This window comes from Colletes latitarsis, chromosome 7, assembly GCF_051014445.1.
Source record: "Colletes latitarsis isolate SP2378_abdomen chromosome 7, iyColLati1, whole genome shotgun sequence".
Classification (NCBI taxonomy): domain Eukaryota; kingdom Metazoa; phylum Arthropoda; class Insecta; order Hymenoptera; family Colletidae; genus Colletes; species Colletes latitarsis.
Window position 1 is genome coordinate 15,613,445 of NC_135140.1, and position 12,448 is coordinate 15,625,892.

Here is a 12,448-nt window from a genome sequence, read left to right on the forward strand (position 1 = left end):
TCATTTTTTGTAACTTCACATAAAAAGTTCAAATTATTTTTTAAATAAATTAAGAAGTGTCATTTATCGAAGTATTCTTTTAAACTTTTGTAATTTTTATACTTGTGGCCCCCTTCGAAATTATTATTTTTTCCTAACTCCAATCATAAATCAATATCAGTATAATTCAAATTTATGTTTTTTATTTCGTAAAATACTGAGTGTTGGTACCTATGATCTCGGTATTGTAAATTGTCTTTTGCATAATTTTCGACATATTGTTATATTTAATCGAAGGATTTTGTGATACAACACGCTTATACCAATAACGTAGCGATTGTAATTCTAAATTATACATACAATTCTTATTATCTGTTGAATTCATTATTCTATCATTTTACTACACCCTAATCTTGCTGTTTAAAGATTTTTATATATTTATATAATATATAAATAATTATTATGAATTTGTATAGCATCGGTCATTTAGTGGCAAAACTGGGAACTATTTCTCTAAAAACTTATAACTATTTTCTAGCACAAAATTAAGTTTATGGCAAGAATACGTAATCAATGTTTTGTATATTTTATTTAAATGGTATATACACAAATGTATTCGAATGAAACGATACCTATTTAATAAACAATAATTTGTTCATTGTATTGATAACCTATTATAAAGTGAAATAACGTCATTTGTAGCAACGCTTAAATTTTTTTACCTACATCCTCATTTTAAAAAACAATGTAAGCTTTATGGTTTTTTTGTTATCATTACCGTGTTTCACTAATTGACCAAGAGTATCGATGAGGTATGGACAGCAAAATTTTAAAAGCAATAATATACAGTTCCGAAAACGTTTCGAAAGATCTTGAAAAATCGGAAGAATATCAGAAGCTAGGTCAGGAAGGAAAATTTTTACCAACGTCCGATAGGATATTTAATGTATTGTGTTTATCTTTGACGAATTTGTTGTCTTACAAAGTATCGAAAGAAGCTTGTCAGCGTTATACTGTACGACTTAACGTAATTGTATGTACTTTTGCGATTAGAAACGTTTATGCAATTTCGTTGTGTTATTTTACAGCCTAATTTTGTTCTAGGATGTTCTACGGGATTGGTGTAGAATTACGGATGTCTTTAAAAATTTAAGAATATTTACAGATGAGAAGCACACTTCTGCATTCTTAAAAAATCTATTGGAAAAATATTTAACAAACAATGTTTTAGACACCTGTGAAACCAGTGATAATTTATTGCCACTTACTAGTGCATTGATGTGTTTAACATCCACAAATCCATATTATAAACGTTATGTGGAAAAATTACTTTTAAAACTTTTAGAATTGGAACCCTGTGATGAAAGTGAACGATTATTATGCTATGCAGTGCAAAAGAACTCCAACTTGAATCTTGAGTTTTTAACAACAGAAAACATATATGATTCTCAAAGATGCAAGTTAATAGAACAACCATTGTTAAACTATTTTGTGTCGTCGTTTGATGTAAATAAAGATGGTAATATGGACAATTCAGAGAACATGAATTTGGTAGAACAATTGTTTGAATTTGCCAGTATGTCTCCATGTATTTTCTTGTTAATATGTGCCTTTTTAAAAGAATTGTTAATACAATTAGAGTATTGTCCTACAGTTATGAATTTTATACAGACAATTTTGACTAATATTAAAAAATGTTGCAAAGATCGAGACAAAGATATACTAGACCTTTACCCAAGAAATTTGCAATCTGTTATAATTTTATTACGAATTGAACCAATGTATCATACAATTGATTCAAAAAATTCTACATTAAGAATATTAGAAAGCATACATTTGGAAGATAAAGATACTGCAACAGTTTTGTTGTCGCATTTCCCTCAGTGGTTAAAGCTATTCGGAGAACTTCTACTTTCAAATTCAGACATTTAATGAGAAACATACATATGTACAGTTAGAACATTTAGAAACTTATTTATACTCGTGATATTAAAAATAATGTATATTTTCTTCTTTTAATACATATAATTTATTTCGAACGCAGAGAAATGTATTTATTTATTTAAACTATGATTTCATAAAAAACCAACGTATTAAAATCAAGATTTAAAAGTTATCGTATCAAAAGAAAGTATCTTTATTAAATTATTATTTGACTGCATAATATAAATTTAATCGTCCTGAACATAATGTAACAACTAAATTAAGTCATTACTCGTGTACAATAGGTGTTCTTGTTTCGTGTTTATCCCTACTTAATTGTTTCTTACTTGGTGCTACGAGTATCTCGGGTCGAATCCAATTATTAATCAGGTATTTTTATCACAAAACTTATCCCTATATCTCACGCAAAAACAAGCAACGTTAATCTAACAACACCGATCCATTTTTATTAGAACGAGAGAAAAAAAAACAAACAGAAACTTCGCGTCAAATGATTCGAGACTTCTTTCCTCTGCTCTGACAAAATTTACGGTTTCTTCGTTTCCAAGTTATGAACCATCGAATGAAAATCGTACGAAAGAGCTGTACTTTGAATTTTTCAACAGTCTTAAATCCACAAAGGTAATTATAATTGTTTGATGCCTAACATTTCGTTTGAAAAAGTGTTTAAATTCTCGGATATTAAATTCATCGCTAATCAATGTCGCGTTGAAAACGGTTTCGTTTTGAAAACGTTTGTATCGTTAAGTCACGCGTTTGAAATTTGAATATGACCGTTAATCTTTAACCGTCCATGAGAAGTAGAATCCTTTGAACGCGCGCGCACGCGTATCATTTGCCTCGGCAACTCAAAATCCGCGTTCGTTCGAAACTAATCTAAACGTTTCGACAAATTAACAAGCAACTACACCTGTACAGGTCTCGAATTAGTGATGTGAAACGTATACGTATTCGAAGTTATCGAAGCTCAATCTAAAATACCGAGACTTCGAAGCTTATAGGTACTTACACGAAGTTCGAGGTTCGAGGTTCGAGCCTTTACGACTTAAACCATACATTGTTATTCGAGATAGCTAATAACACTTTATGCAGATAGATCTTATTAATTATTCTTACTCACTATGTGAATTAGGGCTGTCGAATTCGTGATCCGCGGGGCCACACACGCTGCTCCTTCTCCTACCACTTAAATACTCCTTTCGCCATATCTATGAAGCTTCAAAAGGGGACTCGAGACTCGACGACCGTTTCAACAACACTAACTCGAATTACCCGCGTCGACGGAGAAACTAAACTATGCACGAAGTATTCGCTACACGGCGTTGCGAAATGCAACAGAACAAATTGAACGATGGTTCCGTTTACGAACGGATATAGGCACAGGTGGCGCCAAAGAAGGTGAACCTGCACGGTATTAAGCTTGCGCAGTATCTAAGCGCGGCAATCCTTGGATCTCCTGCGATGCCGTCGAACCGTTAGAAACGTTTTCCTCGGATGCCGTACTTTTGCTTGCGCTCGACATCGTTACAACGGAGCCAGAAGATACCGGGATATCGTTGGACATCGGGACTTGGGAATCAGGAGCAGAGATGGACTTTTCAGGATTGACGGAGGTTGATTGTTCTGTCTGGCGTGGCAAGGATTTGCGTCTTTTCAAGGACTCGCGTTGCCGCTGATCGGCCTGCCGTTTTTCCGTTTTGTTCTTAACACCACCCGGCGGCTTCTGCGTTACCTATCGAAGCCAACATATCAGTGCAAGATCTTCTATGGGTAAGTCGATCAATATACCTTAAAGGATCATTTATAAAGAGAGAACAATAACAGAGTACCGGGAAGAATGTACACTGGATGCAAACGGAATCGTTATGGCGGGAATTTTTGAATAGTAATGGCGGAAGATCAGATTTATGACGTCGGATTCAATAACTTCGAACATTAACCGATACCGGGAGTTCTTGAAATTTGTAGCGAAACGTGGACCATATCGCATGAAATATCGATGGAAAATTAGAAAACATTAACAATTTAAGAATTGAATTACCACAAATACATTTACACTAAATTTTAGATAATTATCTATATTTGCTTAAACATTCACAATCTAGCAATATTTATTTAAAGATGTTTATATTTTCGTGCTTCAATATTTCGTATCAAGTTTCGAAGCATTACAAATTTCAAAAACTTTGGTATCGAATTACGTTCGAATCTGTTTGAAGCACCAGATTCCAACGCTCATTACTGCATACAATAACATCGAAAATAATGTTTGTAGGGCTCACTCTTTCTTCCAGGAACTCTATTCGTTGTACAGGGTGAGTCATATAAACGAAATCATTTGTAAACGTTTCTCAAAATGAAAGATAGAAAAAACAAACGATAAATTTTCAAACGTGGAAAATGAAAATAACTGCAAATAAAGTATTCGCTTCTTTTTGATAAACTTTATCCTTGCAAAGCTGATTCGAAGAAAATATAGTTACAGTTAAAATAAACATGTGTAATTGCAGTTTACCGAGTAGCAAAGTCACAGAAAGTTAACTTCCGCTGACAATACTTTCCTCTATAAATGTTTTTCGTCAGATTTCGCCTTGTAATTAGATACAGACAGTCGTATGAATCGCCCTGTACACAAAACATGTGATCAAAAAATAAGCATTCATCGTGAAGGTTCAAGTAATGTTACTCTTTTGATTTAATCATAATCTTCACCGTGTTCGGTTTCGAATCCTACTTATTTTTTCTTCTTCTCTATTAACAGAAGCGATCAAAATCGTTTAAGTTCAACATTTAGTTTCTACATGTTCATGCACGTAACGTGCACATACCGTTCGTGGTACACCTTGAAAATATAAAATGTCCTTTTTCTAAAACAACTCGCGTGGACGTTTAGAGACGAATTCTAACTACCGACAAGACCTCTAAATGATAACTTTTTTAGAATATCGAAGGCGAACGCCCGAATAGCCACTGCTCTTTTCTTGCACTTTTGGTGAAAAACGAAAAAGAATTATGGCTTGTGTTCGGGACTCGTTATCGCGGCATATACAAACGTTCCATTCTTTTGAACATTAATCGATTCTTTTGGAATCGAGTACGTTCGCCACGATAAATTTTTATAGCATTCGAATCGAAATGGTTGCTCAAAGCCACTTCTTGATAACTTGCCTTCGTATTGAAAGCGAGAGAGGTGGGATTTATTTTTTAATCGTCGAAAGAAACGCTTGCAGCGATAACGTGTGCCGAACACGTGCTTATGCGTAGCACATTTGCAATCGATAGAAAGAGGAGGTGTGGGGGGGTTTTGGAGGGAGCACATGGACCGCCTACTTCTTTCGTCTACTCGTGAGAATGTCCGGGTGAAAGTATAGACAGTAGAAATGTTATAAAATGAAATGCTCTGTTACCTTGTAAAACGTGTTACATTTAACATCGAGGCGATGAATCATTTTTTTTTTTTTTGTTTTTTGTTTGTTTAAATGTTTTGTTTTCAAACGTGTGAGCCGTCGCAGTACTGTTACTATTTTTTCCCATTGTTTTCTCGTTTCCATTTTTTTTTTTTTTTTTTTTTTTTTTACTTTTTTTTCGTCGAACACACAAGTCAAATAGACGGACAGCTGTCGTGCTTAAAATGAGTATCGGTTCCTCTTATCGTTACTTTTTTTCTTTCCATCTCTCTCTCTCACTCTGCCTATGTATTTTGTTTCCGTTCGATCGCGATTTATCTTGTCCTTCGACCATACAATTAATCCAACAAAAATACGCGCGTACACGACCGTGTATACGTGTACCCAGTGGTTCGTTTTTTATTTTTTTTTTTATCGCTTTTAGTAACACTCTTAGTATTTCTTTTTTATTTTTTTTTCATCGTTCTTTTCCCTTGCAACGCGGGCGAAAGGTCGTCGCTTATTCGCGATCCGCGCAAGTCGATCAGCGATCGCAAGGCGAGCTAGCAATCATCAACCGTGCGCCACGCGGTCCGATCTTTCGCCCCACCCGACACGGACTTGCTCCCTCTCTTCTCCTCTCGTTTTTTTTTTTATCCCTTTTAATAATTAATATATTAAAATATTACAAACTATGGCGAGAAAACGTTGATCCGAAGAAATAATTAGTATGAACCGTATCCGACAGATCATCCTCGTGCTCGTAACATTTTGAAAACTTGACTCGATTAGTTTATATAACAATAGTATTATGCTGTTATCGATCCTCGAAATAAATAACGTTTAAGAGCTGCGAACCGTTTAAACGTTCTTAGTATCGCGTCTCTGTAACGTTCACCCGATATCGGAAACGATGCACCTGAAGTTCAACGAAAGTCAGTTGGATTTTTTCATTTAAAAAAGAAAAAAAATTCGATTACGTTGCTGTGATGGATTTTTTGGAATTTTCACTCTACCGAGCAAAAAGCTGAAGATCGGGATCCAAAAGAAAAACGGGCGAATAATTTTGCAAACGACGTACAATTGCGCGAAAGCTTGAATTTGTTCGATCGCCTATCGACTACTTTGCATTCTTTGATAGTAAACGAATGCAGAGTGCTGAGTGCTTACTATTATCCCTTAGAACTATTTACAAAGTTCGTTAACCGAAGCTTATTAAGAAACACTGAAACATGACCGATGAAAAGGCACGACCTGCTGGCATTTGCAAAACTTATTTAACAGCGCTCAATGAGAAATGCTTTGCACGCTACACCAAAATATTAATCCTCTGGGGGACGAAGGCCATCGTACATATCAGGCAGTGATATCATTTACACGTTTAAACGTTAGTCGATAATCTTTTTCAAATTAAATTGAAAAAAACGTATCTTCTACGAGTATGCTAAATAGTTTATTAACCCCTTGCACTTTGAACTTTTCCGGGTTAGTTGGCCAGCAACTTCAGAAAAGCTTTGGAACCAAAGACGACGGTATATCGTTAAGGAAAGAACAATTTTTAAAACTATCGTACACATTTTTAAAACATTGCCGCCTATCACGAAGGATGCAATTGTCGGATTAGTCGAGACTGTTCGAGGAATGTGTTGCTGCGGGATACACGTTAAGTGCGAAGGGTTAAAGCAACGGTTTAACCGTACCCAGTTGCACTCTACATTCTGACGATTACGTACACAATTTGCTCGCGGTGCAAAGCAACGGTATTAAAAAAAACAACGTTAAATTGTCGTTACATATACATTCGGTAATTAATTCGAAAGATTGATTTCTAACGCCTACAACGGTGCATCATTCCCGCGATCGGTTTTCGTATTTATTACTTCCTTGCCTTAATGAAGAGACAGCTCGCTCTCTTCGATTATCTCTATACACGCACATGAACACATACACGCACGCATGCACACACGCGAGAGCGCGCCTAGAGGAAGAAAAGAAAACGCCACGCTCAAAGGTGATCCCCTTATGTTTCTTTCATTTTCATGGTTTTCATTTTCATTCGAAAAAGAAATGTGGGGGGAAGGTAGGTGGTGGGCGATTTTCGTGAAATCGCGAGCCTAATTCTAAAACGTCGTCGATCGAAGTTTTCGGGTTGGCGTCGTTCGGTCATCCGGTCGTTATCTTGTTCTCTCATTCTTGTGTTCGTTTTCTTGCCCGTTTCCCTTTGCACAGAGTTTGCATTTGCGCGTACGTTTTTTTCTTTTTTTTTTTATATACCTTGACTCTACGCCAGACCTGAGTGGGCCGATTGGAAGGTGAGAGAAGTGAACGATACTGGGGAAAGGGGAGCCATCGAGAAACGATGAAAAATTAGAAGACAGAAACAGAGACAGCAGTAGTATTAGGAAGGTGTGAAAAAGATTGTTGTTAAGAGAGACAGACTGACGACAATCGACGTGCGAGTTAACCCTCTATTGCATGAACTTCATTTTATATATAATACGTATGTACATATGACAATCATTGTGTCTTATATATGACTCTATCAGTTTTCATAGATATACAATTATTATGATTTTATAGTTTTGTTTACATATATAACATAGACCATTGTCAGTCCAAACTCTGATGTTTTTTTTTTTACTTCAACGTAACTTTTTTTTTTCTTTTTTTTTAATATTTACAATTTCTTTATATACCGAAGAGGACCCAAAACCTGGGGTCTAGAACGTTTTAATGAACCTTGCTCAGACTACACTGATTACGAATAATAATTATTATAAAGCAAACCATCAATCTAATTCTGAATTTCATTTTATCTCTCGAAGAAGAAATTATTTCTTAATTATTTATACATATATATATATATATACTCATGAATTAATTAAATGTATGAACTAAACGATAAGTGGCTGAATATGCAGAGCTATTAGATGTCCCTACGAGAAAACATGGTACGCAAATCCTCTAAAATGTCCTCGGTGAACTTTACAGGGATTCTTTTTTTTCTTGGGTTCCCGATCGGGCACATTATGCAATAGAGGGTTAAAGAAAAAAAAAACAAAAAAAAAAAAAACAAACAAACAGAAGAAAAATCAGCCCGCTCGTGGCCGGTCCTGCGATCAGTGGATCAGGACACACTTGCTAGTGCTCTGGTAATAAATGGTACTAATAGTAATAATAGTAATAATAAAGAGGATAATCGTAATAATAAGTATAATGACAATATAATCGTAATAATAATAATGATAATAAGAATAATCGCAGCGAGCGCAGGGTTTTCATACCGTGGCATTTTAATCTCCTGTCGCAAGCTGCGAGAAAAACAGCTTAATGCGAGTTAAAAAGTTTGGCGCGATTAGGTTTACAATTAATCTAACGTTCCGCCATAGATAAGAGCTACACTAACAAGAAGTGTAGAATTAATGAAGGGTAACATGCACACTCTCTCTCTCTCTCCCGTGGGAGACCGATTATTGTATAATTAGTAACAGGACATCATTGGTTCTACGCGCACAGCTTGCGAAAACACCGTGGCCATGGTATGGAAACCCTACGTGATAATAGCAGTGATAATGATAACAGTAGTGGACAAGCCCCACCAAATATAAACGTAGGCGTGGACTTCGGCTACCTTTTTGACATCAACATCTAGCAAAAGGTTCGCCGATTGCCAACCATTACAACGTTTGTAAAACAGCAAACGAAACACCAAGCTATTCTCTAACAATCACCTTCTCCGCTATATGAAAAAAAAAAAAAGAACATTCGATAGACAACTAATGGTCATTATAAACTGTGTTAATCCATGTGTGGCGATAGTAAATTTTTTGTTTTTTTGTTTTACTTCAATAGTACTTCTCTCACTAGACACGATTCAACATATAGAAAGTTTATCGTTATTATTTAATAATAATTATTATTTATCATTTATAATTATTATCTTAAAGCTGTCTAAGGACTCGCTGCGTGGCAGGAGCGTCGTGTTTTCATCTTTCTTTCATCTTTTTTTTACTTTTATATTACTTTGCTTACTTTTACGTGTCAGACGATTTTTTTTTTCCCCCTTGTTTATAATCTGTCTCTCTGTGTTTCTTTGTTTTTTATTTTTCTGTTTTTTTTTTGTTTTGCTTAGTTAGGTACGTTGTAGTCGTCCTCACTTTTAATAACGTGTTTTTTCTTTCCGTGTGTACATGTCTATACACGCGATCGCGAACATAGTTAGACAATGTGTCTAGGTCACCGTAGGTGTACGTGTGTGTATTTATATCTTAAATATCTACTACTTGTTGATGCTTTGTAATTTGTAATTTGTATAGATCACAATGTCATACCATCTGCGCCAGTGAACGATTTTTCTATGCCTTTTCTTTGCCGTTTCCATCAGAACGCTCGGTTTGGACAATATGCTTGTGCACAGATCGCGGGCTTATACACCGACCCCCTTGAACTCAACAATGTTTGACAAGTTGCATACAAGAAAAAAAAACAAACAAAAAAAAAACGAACAAGTTGTACAGTCAAAAACACTAGCGTGCAAACAATCGATTCGAGGTTCACTCTTCAGCGTTAGCTATTTCATTCTACGTCCGGTACTCCGTCGACATAATCGTTCGGTGTGTAAAAAAAAAAAAAAAAATAAAAAAATTGACAACAATAATAATAATGATAATAGTAATAAAATAATATTAATAATAATACAACGAGAAGAAAGGATAATCACATAAAGTTCAAACTATTCTTAAATTGAAGAGGATCGGGGGATCTTCGTCTTCGACAGTTTACCCACTCGTGCGTATTCGAATTTGTTATTGTGATTTATATTTCATTATATCATCAAAAACCTACGTGCTAAGTAAATTCAGACCAGCCGAAATTGTCGATTTAGAAGGAAATGCAATCAAAGAAATATCTTATCGAAATAGATAATAGGTTCATTGCTAAAAAATAAATAAAATTTTACTCATCTCTTCAAACGTGAGACGCGTCCGATAACGCACGAACCGGACGCGTCCTTTAATTAAATAGCACTTTATGCGTTTAATGCATCTATGCCGTTCACTGCTCGATTAATTCCGCACCAGTGCGAAACATCCACGATTAATTAGTTCGGTTTATCGTTTCAATTAGAAGAAACGCAAGGGAACGGATAGATATCTTCACTTATTTTTTTTTTTTTTCTTCTTTTCTTTTATCATTGTTGATATTAGCACAGCGTTGCAGAATCAAAGCGTATTAAGATTTTCCATTTCCACTGAGAAATAACTCGACTGCGTTAATTCTCCTCCAACTCGGTCGTTCGTTTTGAAATATTATTTGCCTTTTCCTTTCCCATTCGTTTTGTCTCATTAATCTTTCTTCCTGCGTCCAGGGACTTTGGACCTAAGCGACTGCAGGCCCGCAACACCTTCAATTCGATTGATCCACACGTTGTCAGGTGATACAGTTGCCTGGGTCCATGGACATTGGCATTTCGTTACAATTATACAGTTATATAGATTCTATATAAATACCTAATATGCATTCGTATAATACATACCTAATATGCAATTGTGTTAGAACTCGGCCGTCACTCAAACGTAACGTAATTACGTACGCGTGCACACCGTCTCTTGTACCGTTCATCTTTCATGATGGAAATTATTTCGTGTTTGCTCTGTGTGTGCGTGTGTGTGTATGTATGAAATTTGATTTCCCGTGTGTCTCCTGTGTGACAGTGTATCTTTTTTCTTTTTCATTTTTCTTTCAGTGCATGCGTGTACATGTCTAATGTATCGACGTGTGTGTATATATGTATATATATATATTTATGACTCGTGTATTGCATTCTGTACTGGCGTCTCTATATCCAGACACCATGCATTCGTGTCTGTACGCGCACTTTTCGTACGAATCGATGAAACAAAACATAACATAATTAACTTTTTATAATATACATATTATAGGGATTCGTATTCGCCTAGCATCATTTTTTTTTTTTTCTTCGCCTATGTTATATATTATTTCATAATTACTTTAATAGAGACGTCGTTCAGTTTGTAAACGAGTGTGTGCGGCGTCGCGGTCTAAATTGTGATTTAACGTTCTCGCGCGGCGAGCGTGTAAACACTTTGCTTTGTCACTAACGACTAGACTTTTGACAAAGAATAACGCGCGCGCGTGCGCGCGTTCGCGCATGCTTGAAAGGAAAAGAAATAGAGTGAATCAACAGCGTCGGGTCACGCAAAGGTACTGTAAGGAGCTACAAAGAATTCCCCATTAGCGATATTTGCATCAGATTTGGGCACTTTTGCAATAATAATGTTTAAAATATTATTTAAAATATGTCATCTTATTCTTTTAAACAACGTTGAAAATAATATTTCTGCATTTGAAGAATAAAATAACGAAATACTCCTGGGAATGGCTAATGTGTTCACAAAAATTAAATGCTTCGAAATACCTCTTATTTCAAATAGAATTTGTCGAAGCTTGATATTGCGAAATAAACCCATACTACGTTCAAAAATTCAATTTCCACGACAGTAACGCTGCCAATTGTCAGTCTACGCTTTACGAACTCCTGGTCGATATTCGAACAAACTATTTTCCCAAAATTTTCGTCACCAATCCTGAATTTCATCCAGTGGCATTCTCATCGGCTCTCCAGTTTCGTTGCGCACGACGAACGATAAATTCGACGAGATTTTAGAAACGTCCGAATCGCCACGCGCGCCAGCATATTCTCTCTTTTAAGTCTATGCAACGTGATACCGCTTTCCAACGCTTGACTTTTGTCTAACGCGACTACCCCACACCACGCTCTCCTTTCTCCCTGCGATATAATCGTTAATATAACAATTCATTTATTCATAAATTCTGAACGATCAAATTCAATTGTAACGTGATCTTCGCTACGGTTCATTTCCCGCCATGAATTTGTCTCTTTTTCAATATTTTCTCGTTTTCTTTTCGTAACACGTCGATCGAGGTTTAGCAAGATTCTTCTTTTTTTTTTTTACAAGCGGAAACAAGCGTGAAGAGTAAAGGAATCGAATATTAATGCGTGGAAAAGGAAAGAAATAGCCAGGAAATGAACGGTAGCATTCATAACGTTAATCGATGGCAACTTGTATCCACCTAAGGACGTTATCGCGCGATAA

General features: G+C 35.7%; 2 protein-coding genes across 5 annotated transcripts in view; one reads left to right on the top strand and one right to left on the bottom strand.

Annotated features, from left to right (window-relative positions):
- On the top strand, positions 1-1,960 carry LOC143343835 (uncharacterized). Its single transcript, XM_076769112.1, has 2 exons — positions 1-1,012; positions 1,084-1,960. The coding sequence occupies exons 1-2, from the start codon at positions 794-796 to the stop codon at positions 1,909-1,911; spliced, it is 1,047 nt and encodes a 348-aa protein (XP_076625227.1). The 5' UTR covers positions 1-793; the 3' UTR covers positions 1,912-1,960.
- Pur-alpha (Purine-rich binding protein-alpha) overlaps positions 1,911-12,448 on the bottom strand; it is a 27,015-nt gene continuing 16,477 nt past the window's right edge. For all 4 annotated transcript variants that reach the window (XM_076769111.1, XM_076769109.1, XM_076769108.1 and 1 more), the window contains one exon: positions 1,911-3,655. In XM_076769111.1, coding sequence (XP_076625226.1) covers positions 3,338-3,655 — 318 coding nt within the window. In that variant the 3' untranslated portion in view covers positions 1,911-3,337. The remainder of the gene's footprint in view (positions 3,656-12,448) is intronic.